We start from the raw sequence: 17,856 nt of genomic DNA on the forward strand, positions 1-17,856 counted from the left end.
TTCCCAGAACCTCTGAGGGCCCCCAGAGACTGACCAGGTCCCAGGTGGGAGTGAGTTCCCCGTTAGGAGCAACAACCAAAGAGAGGTTGGAAGTCCGGGCTCCAAGAGGGAGATCCAAGGCTGAGGAATAGGCAGCAAGTCTCCCTCCAGCTGTGCACTGTGGGCACCTGGGTTCAAAGCCCGGTTCCCCCACCATGTCACTGGGTAGGCAGCTCATGGGGGGGGGGCCCTGCCACGCCTCCCAAATGTCAGGACAGGGCTGCGTGCACGGGGTTGCCGTTGCCCTGGGTAAACTGAGGCACGTGGGCGTCCCAGCCAACTCCTCTGGGCCAGGGTGGCCAGATTTAGCAAAAATACAGTACGCCCAGCTAACTTTGAATGTCGGATAAACAAAGACTAACTTTGTACGTAAGTACATCCTGTGCTTATACTTGGGATATACTTATGCTTAAAAAAAAAAAGTTTATCTGACGTTCCAATTTAATTGTGCATCCTGAGTTTGATCTGGGGACTCTCCTGAAGCCAGCCCCGCCCCTTGCACACATCCTCTCCCCGCTGTTCTTCCCATCACCCCTTCATCCCCCACGTCCCAGGATGGGGAGAGGAAGCGGGGGCACCAGGCCCCCCCACGGGCAACTGCAACGGCCTCCGGCCATGGGGGCTATAAGAGGGGCAGGTGGGCACAAAGGGCAGAGAAGCCAGAGCTCCCGCCCAACCATGATCCAAAGCTGCAGACCCTCCAGCCCTGCCCTGGCCGCTGTCCTGTTGGCCGTGCTGCTGGGCGGTGAGCGGGGCCCGGGTCTGTCCCTGGGGTCCATTCCTGCCTCTCCACCTGCTGGGGACCCTCCCGGCCCCCTCATCCTCATGGGGAGTGACAGCTGGGATAAGGAGGAGGCTGAGGTCCTGAGTGGTGAGGTCTGAACAGCGGGGTCTCTGGGGACTCCCAGCGGGTGAAGTCCAGATCTAGCTGCGCCCTGGCAGGGGGACCGTGCAGGCCCCCTCCCCTCTCTGGGCGACAAGCGCGCCAAGAACCCGACCCGGTGGGGTCCTGGGAGAGGAGCAGTTCCCGGGCTGGGGCGGGGCTCCTCCGCGCCGCTCACCGCCGCCACCGCCCTTGCCCCCAGGCCCCGCGCTGGCCTCGGAGATCGTGGGGGGCCGGCCGGCCAGGCCGCACGCGTGGCCCTTCATGGCGTCCCTGCAGAGGCGCGGACACCACTTCTGCGGCGCCGCCCTGATCGCGCGGAACTTCGTGCTGTCGGCCGCGCACTGTCTGAGCGACCTGTGAGTGTCCCCGCGCGTCCCCATCTCGGGTTCCAGTCCGCCCGCCGCGCGAGGGTCGCGCGGGCCGTGCTGCGGGCCCGGGGTGGGGCCTTCCGGCGAAGGCGCGAGGGTCTGCAGGTCCTCCTGCGCTCGGGCGGGGTCTCTCCGCCGCTCCCGACCCCGGGGGCGCCCCAATCACCTCCTGTCCCCCCGCCCCAGGAACTCCCGGTCGGTTCGCGTGGTGCTGGGGGCACATAACCTGCGGCGGCGAGAGCGGACCCGGCAGACGTTCAGGGTCCAGCGGGTCTTTGAAAACGGCTTCAACCCCTTGAGCCTGAAGAACGACATCACGGTTCTCCAGGTGCGCCGCCGGTGGCGAGGCAGGAAGGGCAGGTGCAAAGGCCCGCGGGAGGCTTGGGGAGGGCGGGGGAGGGGCAGGAGCCTGGGGGACAAGGCTGGCGGGCGCAGACCTGGTGTCGTCCCCATCTCTGTGTGCCTCAGTCTCCCCCTCTGTAAAACAGAGAAATATTCCCCCCCCCCACCCCGCTCCCGCCGTGCAGGGCTGTCAGAGATTAGATGAGGTGACAGAGAGAAAGGTATTTTTGTGCCCGCTGGCGGAGGGCAGGGACAGTCTCCCTCTTTGCCAAATGGGGCAAAATTCCCCACATTCGAGCCAGTGGGAGACTGGAAGGAGAAACCTACCTTTCCCCTCTGTTTGCCCAGCTATGATTATTCTCAGGGAATGTTCTAGAAGAAGGGTTTTATGGTCGTTGCTGTGGCCCATAGTTTGCTTTATTACCTACTGTTTATTGCACTCAAGACAGATCCAGGGATGCCCTGAGCCACGGTGACTGCTCCCACTTTACAGACAGGGAAACTGAGGCTTGAAGTGGGAGGCACCCTGCAGGGCCGGTGTCCTGCTCTGAAACATCCCAGGACCATGGTGGAGCCTCGGTTGGGGAAACCAGGGCCCAGAGAGGCGAGGGTCGTCACTCCCCACCCTCTGTGACATGCCACTGCTCCATCCCACCTGCTGCAGCTCAGTGGGATGGCCACCATCAACACCAACGTGCAGGTGGCCCGGCTGCCCGCCCAGGACCAAGGCGTGGGTGAAGGGGTGCAGTGTGTGGCCATGGGCTGGGGCCAGCTGGACACGAACCGGCCACCGCCCCGAGTCCTGCAGCAGCTCAACGTGACCGTGGTGACAGCCCTCTGCCGCCCCTCCAACGTGTGCACCCTGGTGCCAGGCCAGCATGCTGGCATATGCTTTGTACGTACCCCATGTCCCCTCGAGCCACCACCCCACTCCCATCCAGGCTGCAGCAACCAGGACTACAGCCAGACCCGTGGAAGGAATCCCCGACCCTGAAGGGGGTGGATGGGGGTGTGAGGGTGGGGACTGGAAGCCCAGCCTCCCGAACTTGTCTGGCTCCACAGGGGGACTCCGGCGGGCCCCTGGTCTGCAACGGGCTGGTCCATGGGATCGATTCCTTCATCCGAGGGGGCTGCGGCTCTGGGACCTTCCCAGACACCTTTGTCTCCGTTGCCAAGTTTGCAGACTGGATCAACTCCATCATCCACCTCTACGGTGACGATAACAGCCCCTCTCTCCACCCTAGGGATGCTGCAGGCAGGACCTGCTAGAAGGGGCTTCTCCTGTCACCCCACCTCACCTGCCCCTGGCCGGGCCCTCCCATGCAGCATCATGCGGCACCTGGCACAATAAAAACATTCTGTTTTGTAGAATGTGTCTGGGTGTTTGTTGGTTGTGCAACCGAGTGTCGAAAGTCCTCAGGAGAATGTCTTGGGCATGTCACGAGTACGCTGCCACCAGGTGGCAGCTAATTCAGGGCATTGGGGTAAGAAGTCCCTTCCCCACCCTCTACAAAAGGATACTGATTGCCGTTTCTGGTTTTTCCTCCTATAAAGCATAATTAAACTAACGTTGCAGGTGGCGATAATGAAAAGCACTGTAGCAAGTGTTCATGAGTGCTTACAAGGCATAGAAATCATTCTGAGTCTTTGCAAGTATTCACTCAACTGGACCTCTCCACCCTCGAGGCAGGTCCTATGAGTTGCCCCACTTTACAGATGAGGAAGTGGAGGTGCAGAGAGCTGTGAAGCCATGCTCAGGAGCCTGGGTTTGAGTCCCAGCTCTGTGACTTTGGGCAACTTGCTTGCTGTCTCTGAGCCTGTTTCCCTGTGGGGAAGAGTGAGGCGCTATCTGGGAAGGACCCAGCCAGGGGTTGGGGTCCCAGGCCAGCCTTGGCCTCACTGGGTGGGGAGACAATCCCTCCCCCACCTCCCCAGCCTTCTGCCTTAGCAGGGGTCGGGGGGCAAAGCCGATCAGATGTTTTACAGGGAAACACCCAGCCCCGAAGGAGTCACAGCCCTGGGGGAGACGACCAGCCTGTACCCCTCTTCTGCCTCTGAGCCTGAGAAGGAACCTCCTTGGGCCACAGGTGGGGACCACGACACATGTGGCCTCTGCCGTCACTCGGCTCACAGTCTGATGGTGGGAGAAACAATCACCCAAGCAAGCAAATGAGAGAAGTGACATCAGGCAACACCCCTTACCCCGCCCCGGACCCCACACCAGGGGGCCAGGATAAATCTCTCCCTCTCTGTCCCCTCGTGCCAAATCCTCAAATACCCCATCCCTGCAGCACCCCCCCCCCCGGGGGTCCCACCTCAAGGTCGTTACGTTTGCTGTTCCCTCTGCCTGCCAGCTCTTCCCGCAGGTTGTCACCGGGGCACACCTCCCCCCAAGTGCCAGCGGCTCAGAAAGGTGACCCACTGCCCTGCAATCACTTTTTCCACTTAATACTACACCCTGGCGGTCTTTCCATGTCAACAAAGCATCCGGGGACATGCAGGGTTATTTATTGAACCATCTTGTCTTGTTGGGTCATTTCCAAATTTTGTTGCAATTTCCAACACTCTTACTTACATAATCTGGACTCCACATGCGAATGGGCTTTCGTTTCAGAGTTTCTGATTTGAGTAAGAAAACATGTTGGGATCTAACAAATCGCATTTGCTATGTTGTTTTCTATTTTTCTTTTCACCATGAAAAGAAGTAGAGGGGAAAAGATGGTGCGCTGTTCCCACTGGGAACAGCTTGAGGTCCTCCCCACCCTTCTGGTCACACGCAGCATCTCCCCCTAGTAGGTTCATGAGATGTTGACCCACCATCCCGAACTTATAGAGGGCCACGTGACCCAGGTTCTGCTCCTCAGAACCTGCCATCCCCTGCCCACAGTGACGGTGTAGGGGCATGAGATCCAAGCTCGGCCAGTCAGAGGCAGGCTTGAGATTCTGGCTAGAGCGATGGGGAATTTGCAGAGGGGCTGACTGAGCTCCTGGGCTGAGTCTGGGGCCCCTGGAGTCACAACAGGGGAGCCTGGTGAGGAGAAAAGCTATCAAGGAGGAAAGGAGGAACCAAAGGCAGAAACCTGACCTTGTTCAGGTAACTGGATCAAGCTACACCTGAAGGTAGTCCCATGAACTTTCCACGTAATTTCCTTGTAGAAGGCTCCACCCAGTTTGCCTCGGTTTTTCTGTGACTTGTATCCAACAGTCTTTCCAGCTGCCCCATACACACCACCTTTCCAATATTCTACATGTTGGGGTATCAAGCTCCAGAGCCACAGCAACAGGGACAAGGGTGTTGGATGACCTCTCCCCTACCCCCACCCGACCTCCTCTCCAAGTTGCAGGAGGAAGAGAAAGAAGAGAGAAGCAGAAAATGAGGAAGTGGGTTGTTTACAAACTGTGGTTTCCAGCTGCTGTTGTGAAACTTTGGGGCTGCAAAGGCACTCTGGGGAGACGGGGCCGTGGGGTTGGGTGTAGGTCCATCCCTCTGCTCTGCCTGCTGCCAGTCCTGAGGGCCTGCTCCCCACACCGGGGCCAGCCCCGGGCCAGGCTCACAGAGGCGGGACGCACGCCCAGCAGCCTGTCTATACTCTTGGTACAAAGTCCGTGGAAGACAACCACACCCCTAGGGAGGGTGGACAGGCGGCTTCCCCTTGCCCAACTGGGCTGCTGCTCACCCGGCCGATAGGACCTGTGGGAGCGCCCGCCCCCTTCCACCCTCATAAAAGCACACCCAGGGCCTGGCCTGGGTCAGTGTCAAGGCCACGGCAGCATCATGGCGGACCGCTCCCTGCACCTGGCGGCTCTGATCCTCCTCGGGGCGGCCGTGTGTGGTGAGTGGACCTGGGCCTGCGGTGACCGCTGGGGGCCACCAGCCTGCAGGGCGGCCAGCCAGGGGGCCTGCTCCGTCAAACAGGACTGTCCTCCAGCCCCCTAAGTGGGCAGGGAGGGGGGCAGGTTTCACGTGAACAGAAGGCTCTGAAAACCAAGGAATTCTTACAATTTTGGTGAGGTTTTTTTTGGGGGGGGGAGGGGGCCGGGCTGTGCAGCTTGTGGGATCTTAGTTCACCCACCAGGGATTGAACCCGTGCACTCGGCAGTGAAAGCAACGAGTCCTAACCACTGGACCACCAGGGGGAATTCTCAAAACTTTGAACCTAGCTTTCCACACACTGGAAAACCGGCAGCTTGAGGGGCAAATGGCTGGCAGGGGTGCTGGGTTTGGACAGTCCGGCTTTCCTTATGTTTAAATTGAAGCCTCAGGCCCAATGTGTAGGTATGGAGTTTGCCCCAGACTCAGTCACTCCCTATCATCTGTCTTCTCGGGCATTCCTCCCTGGGCCCCCCGGAGTTTGCAGCTCTGTGGGGGAGGATTGTAAGGATGGAATTCCAGGTCTGAGGGGTGCTGGAGCCGCCTCGGGATAGAGATGGAATCCTAGCGGAGGGCTGCAGTCACCCCCGCAGTCCTCACGCTGACCTGACTACCTCCAGGGGCTCAGCCCCGTGGCAGGATCCTGGGCGGCCGAGAGGCCATGTCCCACTCGCGGCCCTACATGGCATCCGTGCAAGTGAAGGGCAAGCACGTGTGCGGAGGCTTCCTGGTGGCCGAGCAGTGGGTGATGAGCGCAGCGCACTGCCTGGAGGATGTGTGAGTGGCCTGGGGCAAAGGGCGGGACGGGGTGGGGTGAGGTGGGGCGGGAACGTGGCTCTGATGTGGGTCCACCCCACTCCCAGGGCCGACGGGAAGGTGCAGGTGCTCCTGGGCGCGCACTCCCTGTCACAGCCGGAGCCCTCCAAGCGCCTGTACGACGTGCTACGCGCAGTGCCCCACCCGGACAGCCGGCCGGACACCATCGACCACGACCTCCTCCTGCTGCAGGTCTGCTGAGTCTAGCCCCAGTCCCCCGTGCTGCCCCGGGGCCCCCGCCCCCGCCCCGACGCTAACATCCCCTTCCGCCCCAACCCCCAGCTCTCTGAGAAGGCCGTGCTGGGCCCCGCCGTGCAGCCCCTGCCCTGGCAGCGCGAGGACCGCGACGTGGCGGCCGGCACGCTCTGCGACGTGGCCGGCTGGGGCGTGGTCAGCCACACTGGCCGGCGGCCCGACCGCCTGCAGCACCTACTCCTGCCGGTGCTCGACCGCGCCACCTGCAACCTGCGCAAGTACCATGACGGCACCATCACCAACAGCATGATGTGCGCGGAGAGCAGCCGCCGTGACAGCTGCAAGGTGCAAGGGCGGGGCTGGGCCAGTAGAGGGGTGGGAGCCGCGGCCTCGGGAGGGCGGGGCAGAGGGGGGGGGTGGGCCGGCCTGTTGGGGGCGGAGCCAACAGAATGGGCGGGGCGCGCGGGAATACGGGAGGCGAGGCTGATGAAAAGGCCGGGTCGTGCGGGGGAGCTCGCAGAGTGCCCCACCCCAGGAAAGTGGGCGTGGCCTGAGGCAGGTGTGGGGCCTGAGATGGGAGGGTCAATGACACAGACTGGGTGGGCGTGGCTGGCCTGAGGTCCAGGCAGGGTTGGGAGGAGAGGTGGGATTTGGAAGAGGGTGCGGACGAGTTGGGGCCCGAGCTTCGAGAGGGCCAGGATTGGGGCAGGGTCGGAGTAGGGGGCTGCTCCACTTCCGTGGGACGGAGTGCGGACTGGAGCCCGGAGAGGGGCGGAACCGAAAGCCGGCGGAGGTGGGGCCTTGGTGGGCGGGGCCTGAGATTGACAAGCGAGGAAACTGTTGGGACCGGCGGGCTGAGGGGGATTGCAGCAGGCGCCTGTGGAGCAGGACCGGACGCCGAAAGGCAGGCCGGACGCCTGCGGCGGCCCTGCACCGGACCTCATGACATCGTTCCCTGCAGGGTGACTCTGGAGGCCCGCTGGTGTGCGGCGGCGTGGCCGAGGGCGTGGTCACCTCGGGCTCACGTGTTTGTGGCAACCGCAAGAAGCCCGGCATCTACACGCGCTTGGCGAGCTACGTGGCCTGGATAAACGGAGTGATGGCTGAGGGCTCAGCTGCCTGAGGAGGACCTGAGGGGCGGCGGTCACGGGGGCCCGAGCAATAAAGTCATCCACTCCTGCGCCCGGTCCGCCTTTACAGATTGCACGCTGCGTGAGGGAGCGGATGGAGGCGAGCCAGACTGAGGGGGGCGGCAGCGTCCTGGTAATGCGGTGCCAGGAGGTGACCCAAAGGCTGAGACGGCGTGCCTGGCGGAGGGATCTTCGGGGACAAAAGTCCGGAGACCCCACGCCCTTCAAGCCGGGCTGGAGCTGCCAGGAGTCGCTTCACGTCTCGGCCACGCGGTGGCGCCCTTACTCTCCCCTGGAAATAGGAGAGACGCCCGGAGACCCAGGGAGGGGCACGAGTGGGGGTGGGTGTTCCCTTGGTCCTTGCTTCCCGAGCAGAAAGTGAGGGCCTGCTGTGTGCCAGACCCTGCTCTGGGCTGAGATCTAGGTACACAGAGAACTTGTGTTCTTAGGACCCGTGTCCCAAATGGGAAAACAGGCTGAGAGAGGCCGTGCGACTCTCTTGACATCACACAGAAGTTCCTGAGGTCACACACAAGCTCCTGAGCAAAGCCTGGAAATGAGCCCAGAGCCACAGGGCCTGCGTTCATAGGCCATCCCCAGGTGCTGTGCGGTTCACTGAGCAAAGCTGACTGGTATCCCAGAGCAGCTGCATTGATTGGAGGCCCAGGGGACTCACTGTCCTCCTGGGTCTGTTTACCCTTTTGGGAGGTGACAGGGCAGAACCCAGGTCCTGAGGCCCTGTGCCCTCTCTCCCACTTGGACGAGGGGCCACTGAAGCCCAGCACCTACTAGGCCCCAGGTGTTAAGCCTGGTCCACAAAGGGGGTCTCTGACCTCTCTTCGGTCGAGGAGACTGAGGGTCTGAGAGGTGGTCGTGTGCGCCACCAGGGATTGGAATTGGAACCTATGGCCAGTTTTTGTTTTTCTGCTATGGAGCGTTCATTCATATGGAAGCACTAGTTGAGTGCTTACTGTGTAGACACAGCTGAGACCCAGCCCTGCTCACAGGAACCGGGTCAAATATTCCATTGCACAGGATGGAACTCATGAGTCATCCTGAAGACGGGCCTGGGGTTCTCCTCAGCGTACTCAGGAATTTCGTGTGGAATTTAAGAAGCTGTTCACATTTAAATGAGTGGGGAAAGGGAAACATAACTGCTGGTCATTCAGCCATCACAGACTCATTCATCCCATAGGTATTTTCTGAATGAAGCGATGACACCAGGAAGTGGCCTTGAAATGATCCACTGTGGAGGTGGCAGGAGGTGGCATGGTAGGACTACCTACCAGATTTAGCAAATAAAAATACAGCATGTCCAGTTACATGGGAATTTCAGGAAAACAACAAATACTTTTTATATCTCATGTAATATTTGGGACAGATTTAGACTAAAAAATTTATTCACTGTTATCTGAAATTCAGATTTAACTGTCGTCCTGCATTTTACCTGGCACCACTAGTGGGGGCTACAGACCAGACTAGGCTGTCCGTGTTGGTGAGCCGGGGGCCCTGAGGTCAGAGCAGGACCAGATGGAGTGGGTGGGGCGGGCAGAGGGGGAGGGGTCTGTGGGTCTCCAGGCAGGAGACACAGGCTCCATGCTTTCTACCCCATGGGGGGTTTCTGCAGTCACATGAAAACTCAGAAGTCCCTGTGACACAGCCGTCTGAGAGCCCTGTGACCCTGCAGGGCCTCTTCCAGCAACTTCCCCACAGATGCTGGTGGGAGGGGGAGGGGACAACCCTGAGCCACAGGGGAGGAGGAGCGTACAGGGAGGGTGGCCCACATGGCCGTCCCCCCCACTGCAGACGGCAGCCCACTTGCCATGGGGAGTCAAGGGCAGCTTCCCGCTTCTATTTCCAGAGGATGGTGGCCTCGGCCTCCTCACCTGCAGCTGGGACCCGTGGACCTGGCTCTGAGGAGGCTGAGGGCACAGTGGACACGCAGCCCGACGGACTGACCTGCCTCTTCCTGTCACAGTAACACCTGCCCTTGTTGACCCCAGAGGGGGGGACCCGTGTGGACACATGGTGGGGGCAGGACGGGGGGCAAGGGAACATCCCCACCCACAAATCCCCTCCCAACCTGGAGGAACATTCCAGCAAGGCCCTCAGTAGGTGGCCCCCCCCATGGCCCCCAGATGAGCCCGACGCTTCTGGACAGCCGGGCCCGCCTATGCCCCCTGGGCTTGTCACAGCAGTTCACGGAGCGTTCCGGTTATCTGCTGCTGCGTAACAAACTGCCCCAAACTCGGCGACGCAGAGCCATCCCCGTTCGCCATTCACTGCGCTCAGCTTGTGCGGGTCCAGGTCACAAGGATGTGGGGGGGAGGGGCACGTGTCCCTGTCTCACCACCTAGATGACCAGAGGCCTGGAGGCTCCAGGATGAGGGCCCAGGAGCCAGGCCGGTTCCCACCAGCCTCAGGGTCACCCGGGGCCACTTCCCCTGCATAGGACAGATGGGAACAGGTGCGAGCCCCAGACCCAAGGGGAGGAGATGCGGACCCGCCTTCCAAGGAACGTCCGAAGATGGTGGCCGGGGTGTAAATGCCCACAATTTAACCTTAACCAATGAAACATGAGTGCAAGAAACAAGCTCATTTTCCTAAGACAAATAACTGGTTTAAAGACTTCAAATGACTTGAGAAACACAAGTTGCTTAAAAAAACATGGTCAAATGGGGTAGAAGGCTGAGAAAAAATATGTAGGAACGTGGACCACATGCCCCTCGACCAGGGAGGCAGCCCTGGGTCCCCTTTCCCCAAGGGGACAGAAGGCAGTGGCAGCAGCACGGGAGGTGAGTCCAAGGCAGGGTGTCTCCACCCCTCCCGGCACAGCCAGCAGCTCCGGGTCCCCACAGGTCCCCGCAGAAGCACCTCTCGGACGGCAGAACCTAGACGCCAAGTGCTGCTGCCGCAGGTGCGCGGGCCAGCGGGGAAGCGGCCCCTGGCCCAGGTAATGGGGCCCCTGGAGCGCTGCCAGCCCCTGAAAGCCCGACAGACACCGCTGCCGCGTGTTGACCTCCGCGGGGCGCCCGGCCGGCCTGCCCTCCCTTTCGCCTCCAGAAGGAAAACAAGAGAAGCAATCACCACTTAACAAGCAGGCGCTGTGCCGGGGGCCTGCGGGGAGCCAGGCATAATGGGTGGAAGCGGCTGCTGGCGAAGCAGGACCCCTGGGGGCCGCGGAGCTCAGGAAACCCAGGGGAGAGGGGAGGAGGAGGGATGCAGAGGGAAAGCAGAGACAGAGACACTCATGTGCGCAGGAACCCAGGCGGCGGGGAGCAGCCCCCACCCACATCCAGCCCACTGCTTCCCCCGTGCAGGGGCCCCTGTGCCTGGCAGACACTAGGTGCTCAATAAATGCTGACAGAGCAGGAGAGCAGCACACACAGGGGCAGAACCACATGCCTGTGGAGAGGGAGGGAGGCTCCGGGGGCGAGGGGGCTGCCGGGTGGCGCCCAGGACACCGACAAGACACCAGCCACCCAGTGGGGACGTTTACTGGTCTGCCCAGGTCAGAGACGGCGGTCGCGAGGGCTCAGCAGTGACAGGTACAGGTGAGGAACCCGAAGCAGACGCCCGGGCTGGTGTCACTGACAGTGGCCACTGGACACCCGGCAGGTTCATGTGGGATGTTCTGAAGGACAGAGGCCTGAGCTGTCCTGGACCCTCTGAGCTGGGACCTGGGAAATCCGGGGCGGTCACTCTACCCGGGGCAGTGAGATCCTCAGGGCAGGCCCAGGCCTGTCGCAGTCACCACCTGTTATGGTGGCCATGCGGCCAGGCCCTCCACCCGGATCCGCCAGTAGGCTCCGAGGAAGAAAGAGCAGGGCCCGCTGGGCCGAGGGTGCCAACTTGAGGCTTCAGGCCGTGTCCTCACCTGCCCTGCCGGTTACAGAGGTGCTGGCGCAGCTGATAAGGGCCCAAAAGCATAGTTCAAGGGTGGCATTGTTTCATGCACCCAATGAAGGTCTGGAGTGCGTGGCTGCTCTGTGACCAGCAAGGGGACAGCGTGCCTTTCCTTTAAACCCATCGGGAATCCACTGACATTTTGCACAGCAAAGGAAACCATGAACAAAACGAAAACAACCTACGGAATAGCAGAAAATATTTGCAAACGATGCGACCAACAAGGGCTTAATTTCCAAAATACACAGCTCATACAACTCAATATTAAAAAAACAAACAACCCAATCAAAAAAATGGGCAGAAGATCTAAATAGACATTTTTCCAGAGAAGACATACAGATGACCAACAGGCACATGAAAAGACGCACAACATCGCTAATTATTAGAGAAGAGCAAATCGAAACTACAACAAAGTATCACCTTACACCAGTCAATATGGCCATCATTTAAAAGTCTACAAATGACAAATGCTGGAGAGGGTGTGGAGAAAAGGGAACCCCCTCCTGCACTGTTGGTGGGAATGTAAATTGGTGCAGCCACTGTGGAAAACAGTATGGAAGTTCCTCAAAAAACTAAAAATAGAACTACTATATGATCCATTCCTGGGCAAATGTCCAGACAAAACTATAATTCAAAAAGACACATGCACCCCAATGTTCACAGCAGCACTATTCACAATAGCCAAGACACGGAAACAACCTAAATGTCCATCGACAGATGAATGAATAAAGAACATGTGGTATATATACATATATATACACACACACACACAAAAGAATATTACTCAACCATAAAAAGAATGAAATAATACCATTTGCAGCAACATGGATGGATCCAGAGATTATCATACTAAGTGAAGTAAGTCAGAAAGAGAAAGACAAATATCATACGATATCATTTACATGTGAAATCTAAAATACGACACAAATAAACTTATTTACCAAACAGAAACAGACTCAGACATAGAATACAAACTCATGGGTACCAAAGGAGAGAGGGATAAATTAGGAGTGTGGGATTAAAAAATACACACTGCTACATATAAAATAGATAAATGATAAGATCCTATGGTATAGCACAGAGAACTATATTCAATATCCTGTCATAAACCATAATGGAAAAGAGTAGGAAAAAGAAGGTGTGTGTGTACATATATGTATATATATAAATTTATATACTGTGTTATATACCAGAAACTAACAACCTTGTAAATCAACTACAATGAAATTTTTAGAAGTTATCCAACTAATAATTAAAGACCATATTCACCAGACAAGAAAAAAAAAAAAAAAGAAAAAAGAAAAGAAAAAGAATCTACTTACAGGGGCCTGGGCGCAGTCAGGGGTAGCTGAGGGGCATCCGCCACCAGAGCCCCCCACACAGGCAGTTCTTGATCCAGCGCTGCTCCCACTGTTTGACAGCCGTGGTCTTGTTGGGTGACTTGAGCATGGTGACACAGCCGCACCTGCGGGCAGAGTCGGTAGGGTGGGGCACTAGGCAGAGGTTGGGTGGTGGCCACAGGGCCTTTGCACATGCTGTTCCACCCCAGGAATACTGTTCCCTGCAGCCCCCACTCCCCCCACACTGATCTAATTCCTCCACATCCTTCCGTCCCAGTTCAGATACCACCCCCTCACCTCCCTCAGTGGACAGAGGAGGGGTTGTGGGTCTGAGTCCTGGCTCAGCCCGTCCCTAGTGGTGTGACCCTGGGGTCGTCTGGCAGCACTCGGGGCCACGTTTGCAAAGCACAGCACTGCTGCAGTCACTCCTTCATGTCTGCACTTGTCAGGTCACTGGGAGCCCCTCAAGGGCAGGCTCGGGTCAGCCGCTCACCGCTGGGCCACCCCGGCCCTTTATGAAGACCGCCTGGGGCACCCGCTCAGCAGCCCCACCAGGGAGGCACTCCAGGACCCCCGTTCCCAGGCGGGAAACAGCCGGTGTCAGAGCGGGCCCGGCGTCTGCTGCAGCGCTCACCTGGTGCAGGCCTTGCAGGCCTCCGTCGGGTAGGCGCCCAGGTGCAGCCTCCGCAGGTGGTCCATCTTGGGCTGGCCCGGCGCCCTGACGGAGAGGGGCATGGGAGTGGCTCGGGGGCGTGCACGCACGCATGCCCACGCATGCGCACGCACGCGCACACGCCAGCACAGGTCCCTCTCCTAAAGGCAAAGCGTGTGACGCATGCTCGCCGGGGAACAGGGAGAGTCCGCAAGCGGGGCTTCTATATGCCCTCCGCCCACAGACCCGCGGCCGGGGTCGGGGTGGCGGCCCAGAACCGCCGCGACGTCTGAGAGCCTGGCACCCAGAGCCCGTCAGAGAGGACCTGGGGCTGGGGCGGGGCGGCCTGTTATGCTCGTATCACACGTTTGAAAACTTCTGAGAGTGTGAAACCCCTTGTGCGACCAGCCACCTCTCCTTGTAAAGTTTTTTCTGAAACCCAAGCACAGACCACAGCGTGTGATTCATCAGGCTGTTCCTCCCACGGCGAAGACATGCAAGAAAATGCGGAAGGTGGAGAAGCAAGGCCCAGAGCGCTTCCCGGGGAGGCGGGGACGCGAACCTCCGCTTGGGGATTCATCGCTCGAGCACCATTTCAGGCAGGTGGCCTGTGGGGTGCTGGGTTTGGGTCCTGGCCGGCTGCCTCCTGACTGCATCTCTGAGGTTCAGTTTCCTCGTCTATTAAATGGGGACAAACCCCCACCCCAAGGCACTGCTGGGCAGTCGTGAGCTCACTCAGCAGGGGTGGGCTGTCCAGACCCCACACATTCCAAAGAATGGCTCCTGAGGTCACCTTTAAGCCCTGGGAGGTCTGCCTGAGAGGGTTCTGATTCCCTGGGGCCTCCGGCCCCACCAGGCAGTCCAGGCTATAGTGCGATTTACGGTGGGGGACTGGGGCGTCAGCTTGAGCTCTGAAAGGGCTGGAGCCCAAGTAACCAAGGTCAGCCACGTGGGCCCTCCAGGCAGGCGGTGACAGACCAGAGGGAAGATGATGTCACCCAGACAAGCGAGGGCACAGATCAGCACAGGCTGAGGCGACTGGATGGAGGGAAGTGACCAGGAGGGGAGAGAGGGTGGAGGTGGGGGAGTCTCGGGAGCAGCACTGAGGTCAGGCTGGAAGGAAGCAGCGGGCACAGCACGTGCAAAGGCCCCGAGGCAGAGACGGGCACGCACCTGATGAGGCCGTCCAGCTGCAAGCTGGTGGCACTGCCGGGCAGAGTGGGAGGCTTGCCGAAGTGCAGACGCAGCGGCTGCTTGGGCTGCAGGCGGCTGACGAGGCCGTCGCTGACAGGCAGCCAGTCCAGGCTGGGGATGAGCAGCTGGCTGGGCAGCAGGCAGCACTCGTCAACGAGCGCCTCATCCGGCTCGCTCGTGGGGCCCTCATCGCGGCCTGTGGGGAGGGGACCACGGGGACATCTTGCTCAGCAGCCCTGCCCAGAGCACTGCCCACCCAGGAGGCATCATGGCCTCCTCAGAGCTCACAGAGCACCAGGCGCAGGCCCCAGCCCTGCCCCGACTTCCTGAGTGGCCCTGGGAAGCTCCTTCCCCTTCTCAGGCCTCAGTCCTCTCCTCTGTAAAATGGGGACCCACTTATTCATTTAAAAAATATGCAGCGAACACTGGGTGCCCTTCCTGGCATCACGGATGTGACAACGATAGAGCCTGGCCACAGAATCACACGACCTGGTGACACAGACAAACAGGTGCCTAAGAGTGGCTGATATTAACGATCACACACACTGTGCCTGGACCTGTGTTGGGTGCTGGGGGAACAGTGGGGCCCATGACAGAGCCAGTTTGACCTGTGGGAGCTTATATTCTGCTGGGGGGACTCAGCCAGGGCTTGTATCTTGGTGGCAGAACGACAGTAGAGAGCTGGGCGTCTTACAGCAGATCCAGAGCTTGGTGAGCAGGCGGAAGAGCAGGGACATGCTGTCCTGGGTGTCAGAGGTGGCCGTGTACACAGGCAGGCAGCTGGGCTTCAGCAGGCCCCAGATGCGGATGACGACCATCAGCTCCCGCAGCATGCCCAGCGACGTGCCATCCCGCAGGAAGCTGTGGCCGGGCCGCAGCGGGGAGCCCTATGGGGAGAAGGGCTCAGGTGGCTTACTTCAGCGTGTGCAGCATCCTAGGACCTCAGCAGGTCCTGGGGGGAGGGGTCTTCTGGGAGGGGCAGGGGCAGGGAGGTGGGGCTTCAGGGGACAAGGCCAGGGGTGGGGCTCCTGGGTGGGTGGGGCTTCCAAGCAGGAGTGCGGGCGCACCTGGTTGGGCAGACTAGCCAGCAGGTAGAGCACGAAGTCGCCCACCCACTGCAGGAGCTGCTGCAGTGCCTGGAGCGTGTTCATGTCCAGGACGAACTCCTCCGTCTTGAGGTTGATCATGACCTTGTCAATGTCTGGGAGGGGACAGGCAGTCAGGGGCAGTCAAAACCTCACATGTGCCCATCAGCACGCACGGTAAGCTGGGCCCACCCCCACAGGCCAATGTCGTGAACAAGCAAATGAGGGATGGGCCTGGCTGAGCCTAGGACCCTGGAGGGCGGGGTTGGAGGGAGGGGCTCTGGGTGTCCACCGCTGGCCTTCAGAACGCTCTGCCCGCCCCTCGGACCCCCTGTGCCGGGCACCCTGCAGCTCCCGCCGGCCTCCAGGCCTCCACACAGGCAGTGCCCCTGGGGATGCCATCCCCAGGCTGGGTCATCTTTGTTCCCATTAACGCCCACCGTGTGTCCCCAACACCCCACACATGCGCGACGGCCGAGGGGTCCTCTGCAGCCAGGGCAGCCTGCAGGACAGGGCAGGACCCACCGACGTCCGTGATCTTGGCGCAGATCTCCGTCAGCCGGTCGCCGGGACTCTTGTCGGGCGTGTTGAGCACGTGCGGGCGCAGCAGCGACTTGAGCGTGGAGCTGGCGGCGATGAGGAAGAGCTTGGCGTGGTACTCGCACACGCGGGTCACTGCGCAGGGCGACAGCTTGCAGAGCGAGGCCTTCATGGCCAGGATCCGAGTAGAGAGGACCTGGGGGGTGGAGGATGTGAGTGGGCGGGGCATGCACCTGAGGCGCCGTGGAGAGCGAGGCGCTGGGCCAGCCGGGCAAGCCGCAAACCCTCTCTGGGCCTCGCCCTCCTCATGGCGGAACCAGGTAGGAGGACCTTCCTCACAGGATGGCAGGGTCTCAACCTGCGGGCGCATGTGCCCCAGGGGCCCGAGGGCCACGCCTGGGACATCTCACGACTGGGGGCGCTCCTGGCATGAAGTGGGTGGGGCCACAGATGCAGCTCCACCCCCCACAGTTCCTGAAACCTGTTGTCTCCCAGGATGACTGGAGGACTTGAAGCATAAAGATGCTTGCATACAGGGAACCCCCTGGTGGTCCGGTGGTTAGGACTCTGCGCTCTCACTGCAGAGGGCCCAGGTTCAATCCCTGGCGGGGGAACTAAGATCCCCCAAGGCATGAGGGGTGCGGCCAAAAAAACAAAAAACAAAAATGCTTGCACACAGCTCTGCCCGATAACAAGAGCTCTGATCACTCCTGGCGTCCCTGGCTGTGAACCCAGCTCCGTCCTGTGCTGTTCCCCAGGTCATGCTCCCGGGTCAGGCCCAGCACTCTCACATCTCAGCAGGTTGCTAATGGGCATGGGAGCTCTCCTTCCTGTTTTCTCCTCAACAGCTGGCCCAGAGGACAACTTCAGATTCTTAGCAGCGCTGACCTCTACAGCTGCCCCGCTGAAATCGGGGTGGGGGGGCTCTGGGTTTCACAGGCGCGCCACCATGGCGTCTGAACGATCACTTCTCCCTGGCTCGCCCATCTGTAAAACTCCCGTTTACTGCTCTTATCGCACAAGCAAAGGCCTCCAAAGCCACCCAGAGGCAGGCGGCGTCAGGCCCACAGCCACGCACTCCTGGGCTGAGGCAGCAGCGAGAGGTGCGCCGTCTGGCCTGCGGGTCACCCTGACAGAGGGACCAGGCAGCAGCCAAGGGGGGCGGGCACCTGCTGCAGCTCGGCCTTCTGGCGCGTGTACTCCTCATGCAGCTTCTCCACCAGGCTCTGCACCATGCTGGGCTGCACGTGCAGCAGGATGTCCCACCAGTCGTAGCCGGTCACCATGCAGTACTCCAGCAGGAAGAGCAGGTGCCGCAGGGCCAGCCCCGCGTCCAGCGAGTGGCCCATGGAGGGCGAGATGCGCAACATGCTCAGCTGTGGAGGAGAGGGCGGGGCGTGAGGGGGTGGGGCCCGAGGGGCAGCTGGGGGCAGGGAGGGCACGGCCGGCGCGGGGCCCAGGCCTGCCCGCTGTCCTGTCACACGGGAGGGCT

At 60.2% G+C, this 17,856-nt stretch overlaps 3 protein-coding genes across 10 annotated transcripts in view; 2 read left to right on the plus strand and 1 right to left on the minus strand.

Moving 5' to 3' along the window:
- On the plus strand, window positions 1–2,904 carry ELANE (elastase, neutrophil expressed; the record flags this gene model as incomplete). The annotated part of the gene is made up of 5 exons (XM_082456670.1): window positions 1–784; window positions 1,125–1,281; window positions 1,480–1,621; window positions 2,300–2,530; window positions 2,698–2,904. The coding sequence occupies exons 1-5, from the start codon at window positions 595–597 to the stop codon at window positions 2,902–2,904; spliced, it is 927 nt and encodes a 308-aa protein (XP_082312796.1). The 5' UTR covers window positions 1–594.
- MED16 (mediator complex subunit 16) overlaps window positions 2,881–17,856 on the minus strand; it is a 25,269-nt gene continuing 10,293 nt past the window's right edge. For 3 of the 7 annotated variants that reach the window (XM_082456654.1, XM_082456653.1, XM_082456655.1), the window contains exons 9-16: window positions 17,534–17,740; window positions 16,350–16,560; window positions 15,807–15,940; window positions 15,434–15,626; window positions 14,719–14,935; window positions 13,528–13,611; window positions 12,876–13,018; window positions 11,593–11,734 (exon numbers count right to left, since the gene is read on the minus strand). In XM_082456654.1, the coding sequence (XP_082312780.1) occupies window positions 12,892–13,018; window positions 13,528–13,611; window positions 14,719–14,935; window positions 15,434–15,626; window positions 15,807–15,940; window positions 16,350–16,560; window positions 17,534–17,740 (1,173 nt within the window). In that variant the 3' untranslated portion in view covers window positions 11,593–11,734; window positions 12,876–12,891. Of the gene's footprint in view, window positions 2,975–10,245; window positions 11,328–11,592; window positions 11,735–12,364; window positions 12,403–12,875; window positions 13,019–13,527; window positions 13,612–14,718; window positions 14,936–15,433; window positions 15,627–15,806; window positions 15,941–16,349; window positions 16,561–17,533; window positions 17,741–17,856 lie in introns of those variants that run through there. The other 4 variants (XR_014262182.1, XM_082456652.1, XM_082456651.1 and 1 more) reach the window with 4 other exon arrangements.
- Window positions 5,302–7,697, plus strand: CFD (complement factor D). 2 transcript variants are annotated; one of them, XM_082456667.1, is made up of 5 exons: window positions 5,302–5,468; window positions 6,127–6,283; window positions 6,370–6,514; window positions 6,605–6,862; window positions 7,479–7,697. In XM_082456667.1, exons 1-5 carry the CDS (start codon window positions 5,411–5,413, stop codon window positions 7,638–7,640), a joined length of 780 nt encoding a protein of 259 aa, XP_082312793.1. In that variant the 5' UTR covers window positions 5,302–5,410; the 3' UTR covers window positions 7,641–7,697. The 2 variants fall into 2 exon arrangements, with proteins under 2 accessions (XP_082312793.1, XP_082312794.1); XM_082456668.1 differs by lacking the exon at window positions 5,302–5,468 and adding an exon at window positions 5,554–5,642.

The sequence above is a fragment of the Balaenoptera physalus genome (genome assembly GCF_965194825.1).
Source record: "Balaenoptera physalus genome assembly, chromosome: 3".
Classification (NCBI taxonomy): Eukaryota; Metazoa; Chordata; class Mammalia; order Artiodactyla; family Balaenopteridae; genus Balaenoptera; species Balaenoptera physalus.

What these genes read in the sequence shown, in the direction of transcription:
- CFD (XM_082456667.1), top strand. Translation starts at nt 5,411, where the DNA reads ATGGCGGACCGCTCCCTGCACCTGGCGGCTCTGATCCTCCTCGGGGCG. An exon ending in CCTCGGGGCGGCCGTGTGTG is followed by an intron (nt 5,469 to 6,126) that starts GTGAGTGGACCT and finishes GACTACCTCCAG; the next exon opens with GGGCTCAGCCCCGTGGCAGG. An exon ending in GCCGCCGTGACAGCTGCAAG is followed by an intron (nt 6,863 to 7,478) that starts GTGCAAGGGCGG and finishes CGTTCCCTGCAG; the next exon opens with GGTGACTCTGGAGGCCCGCT.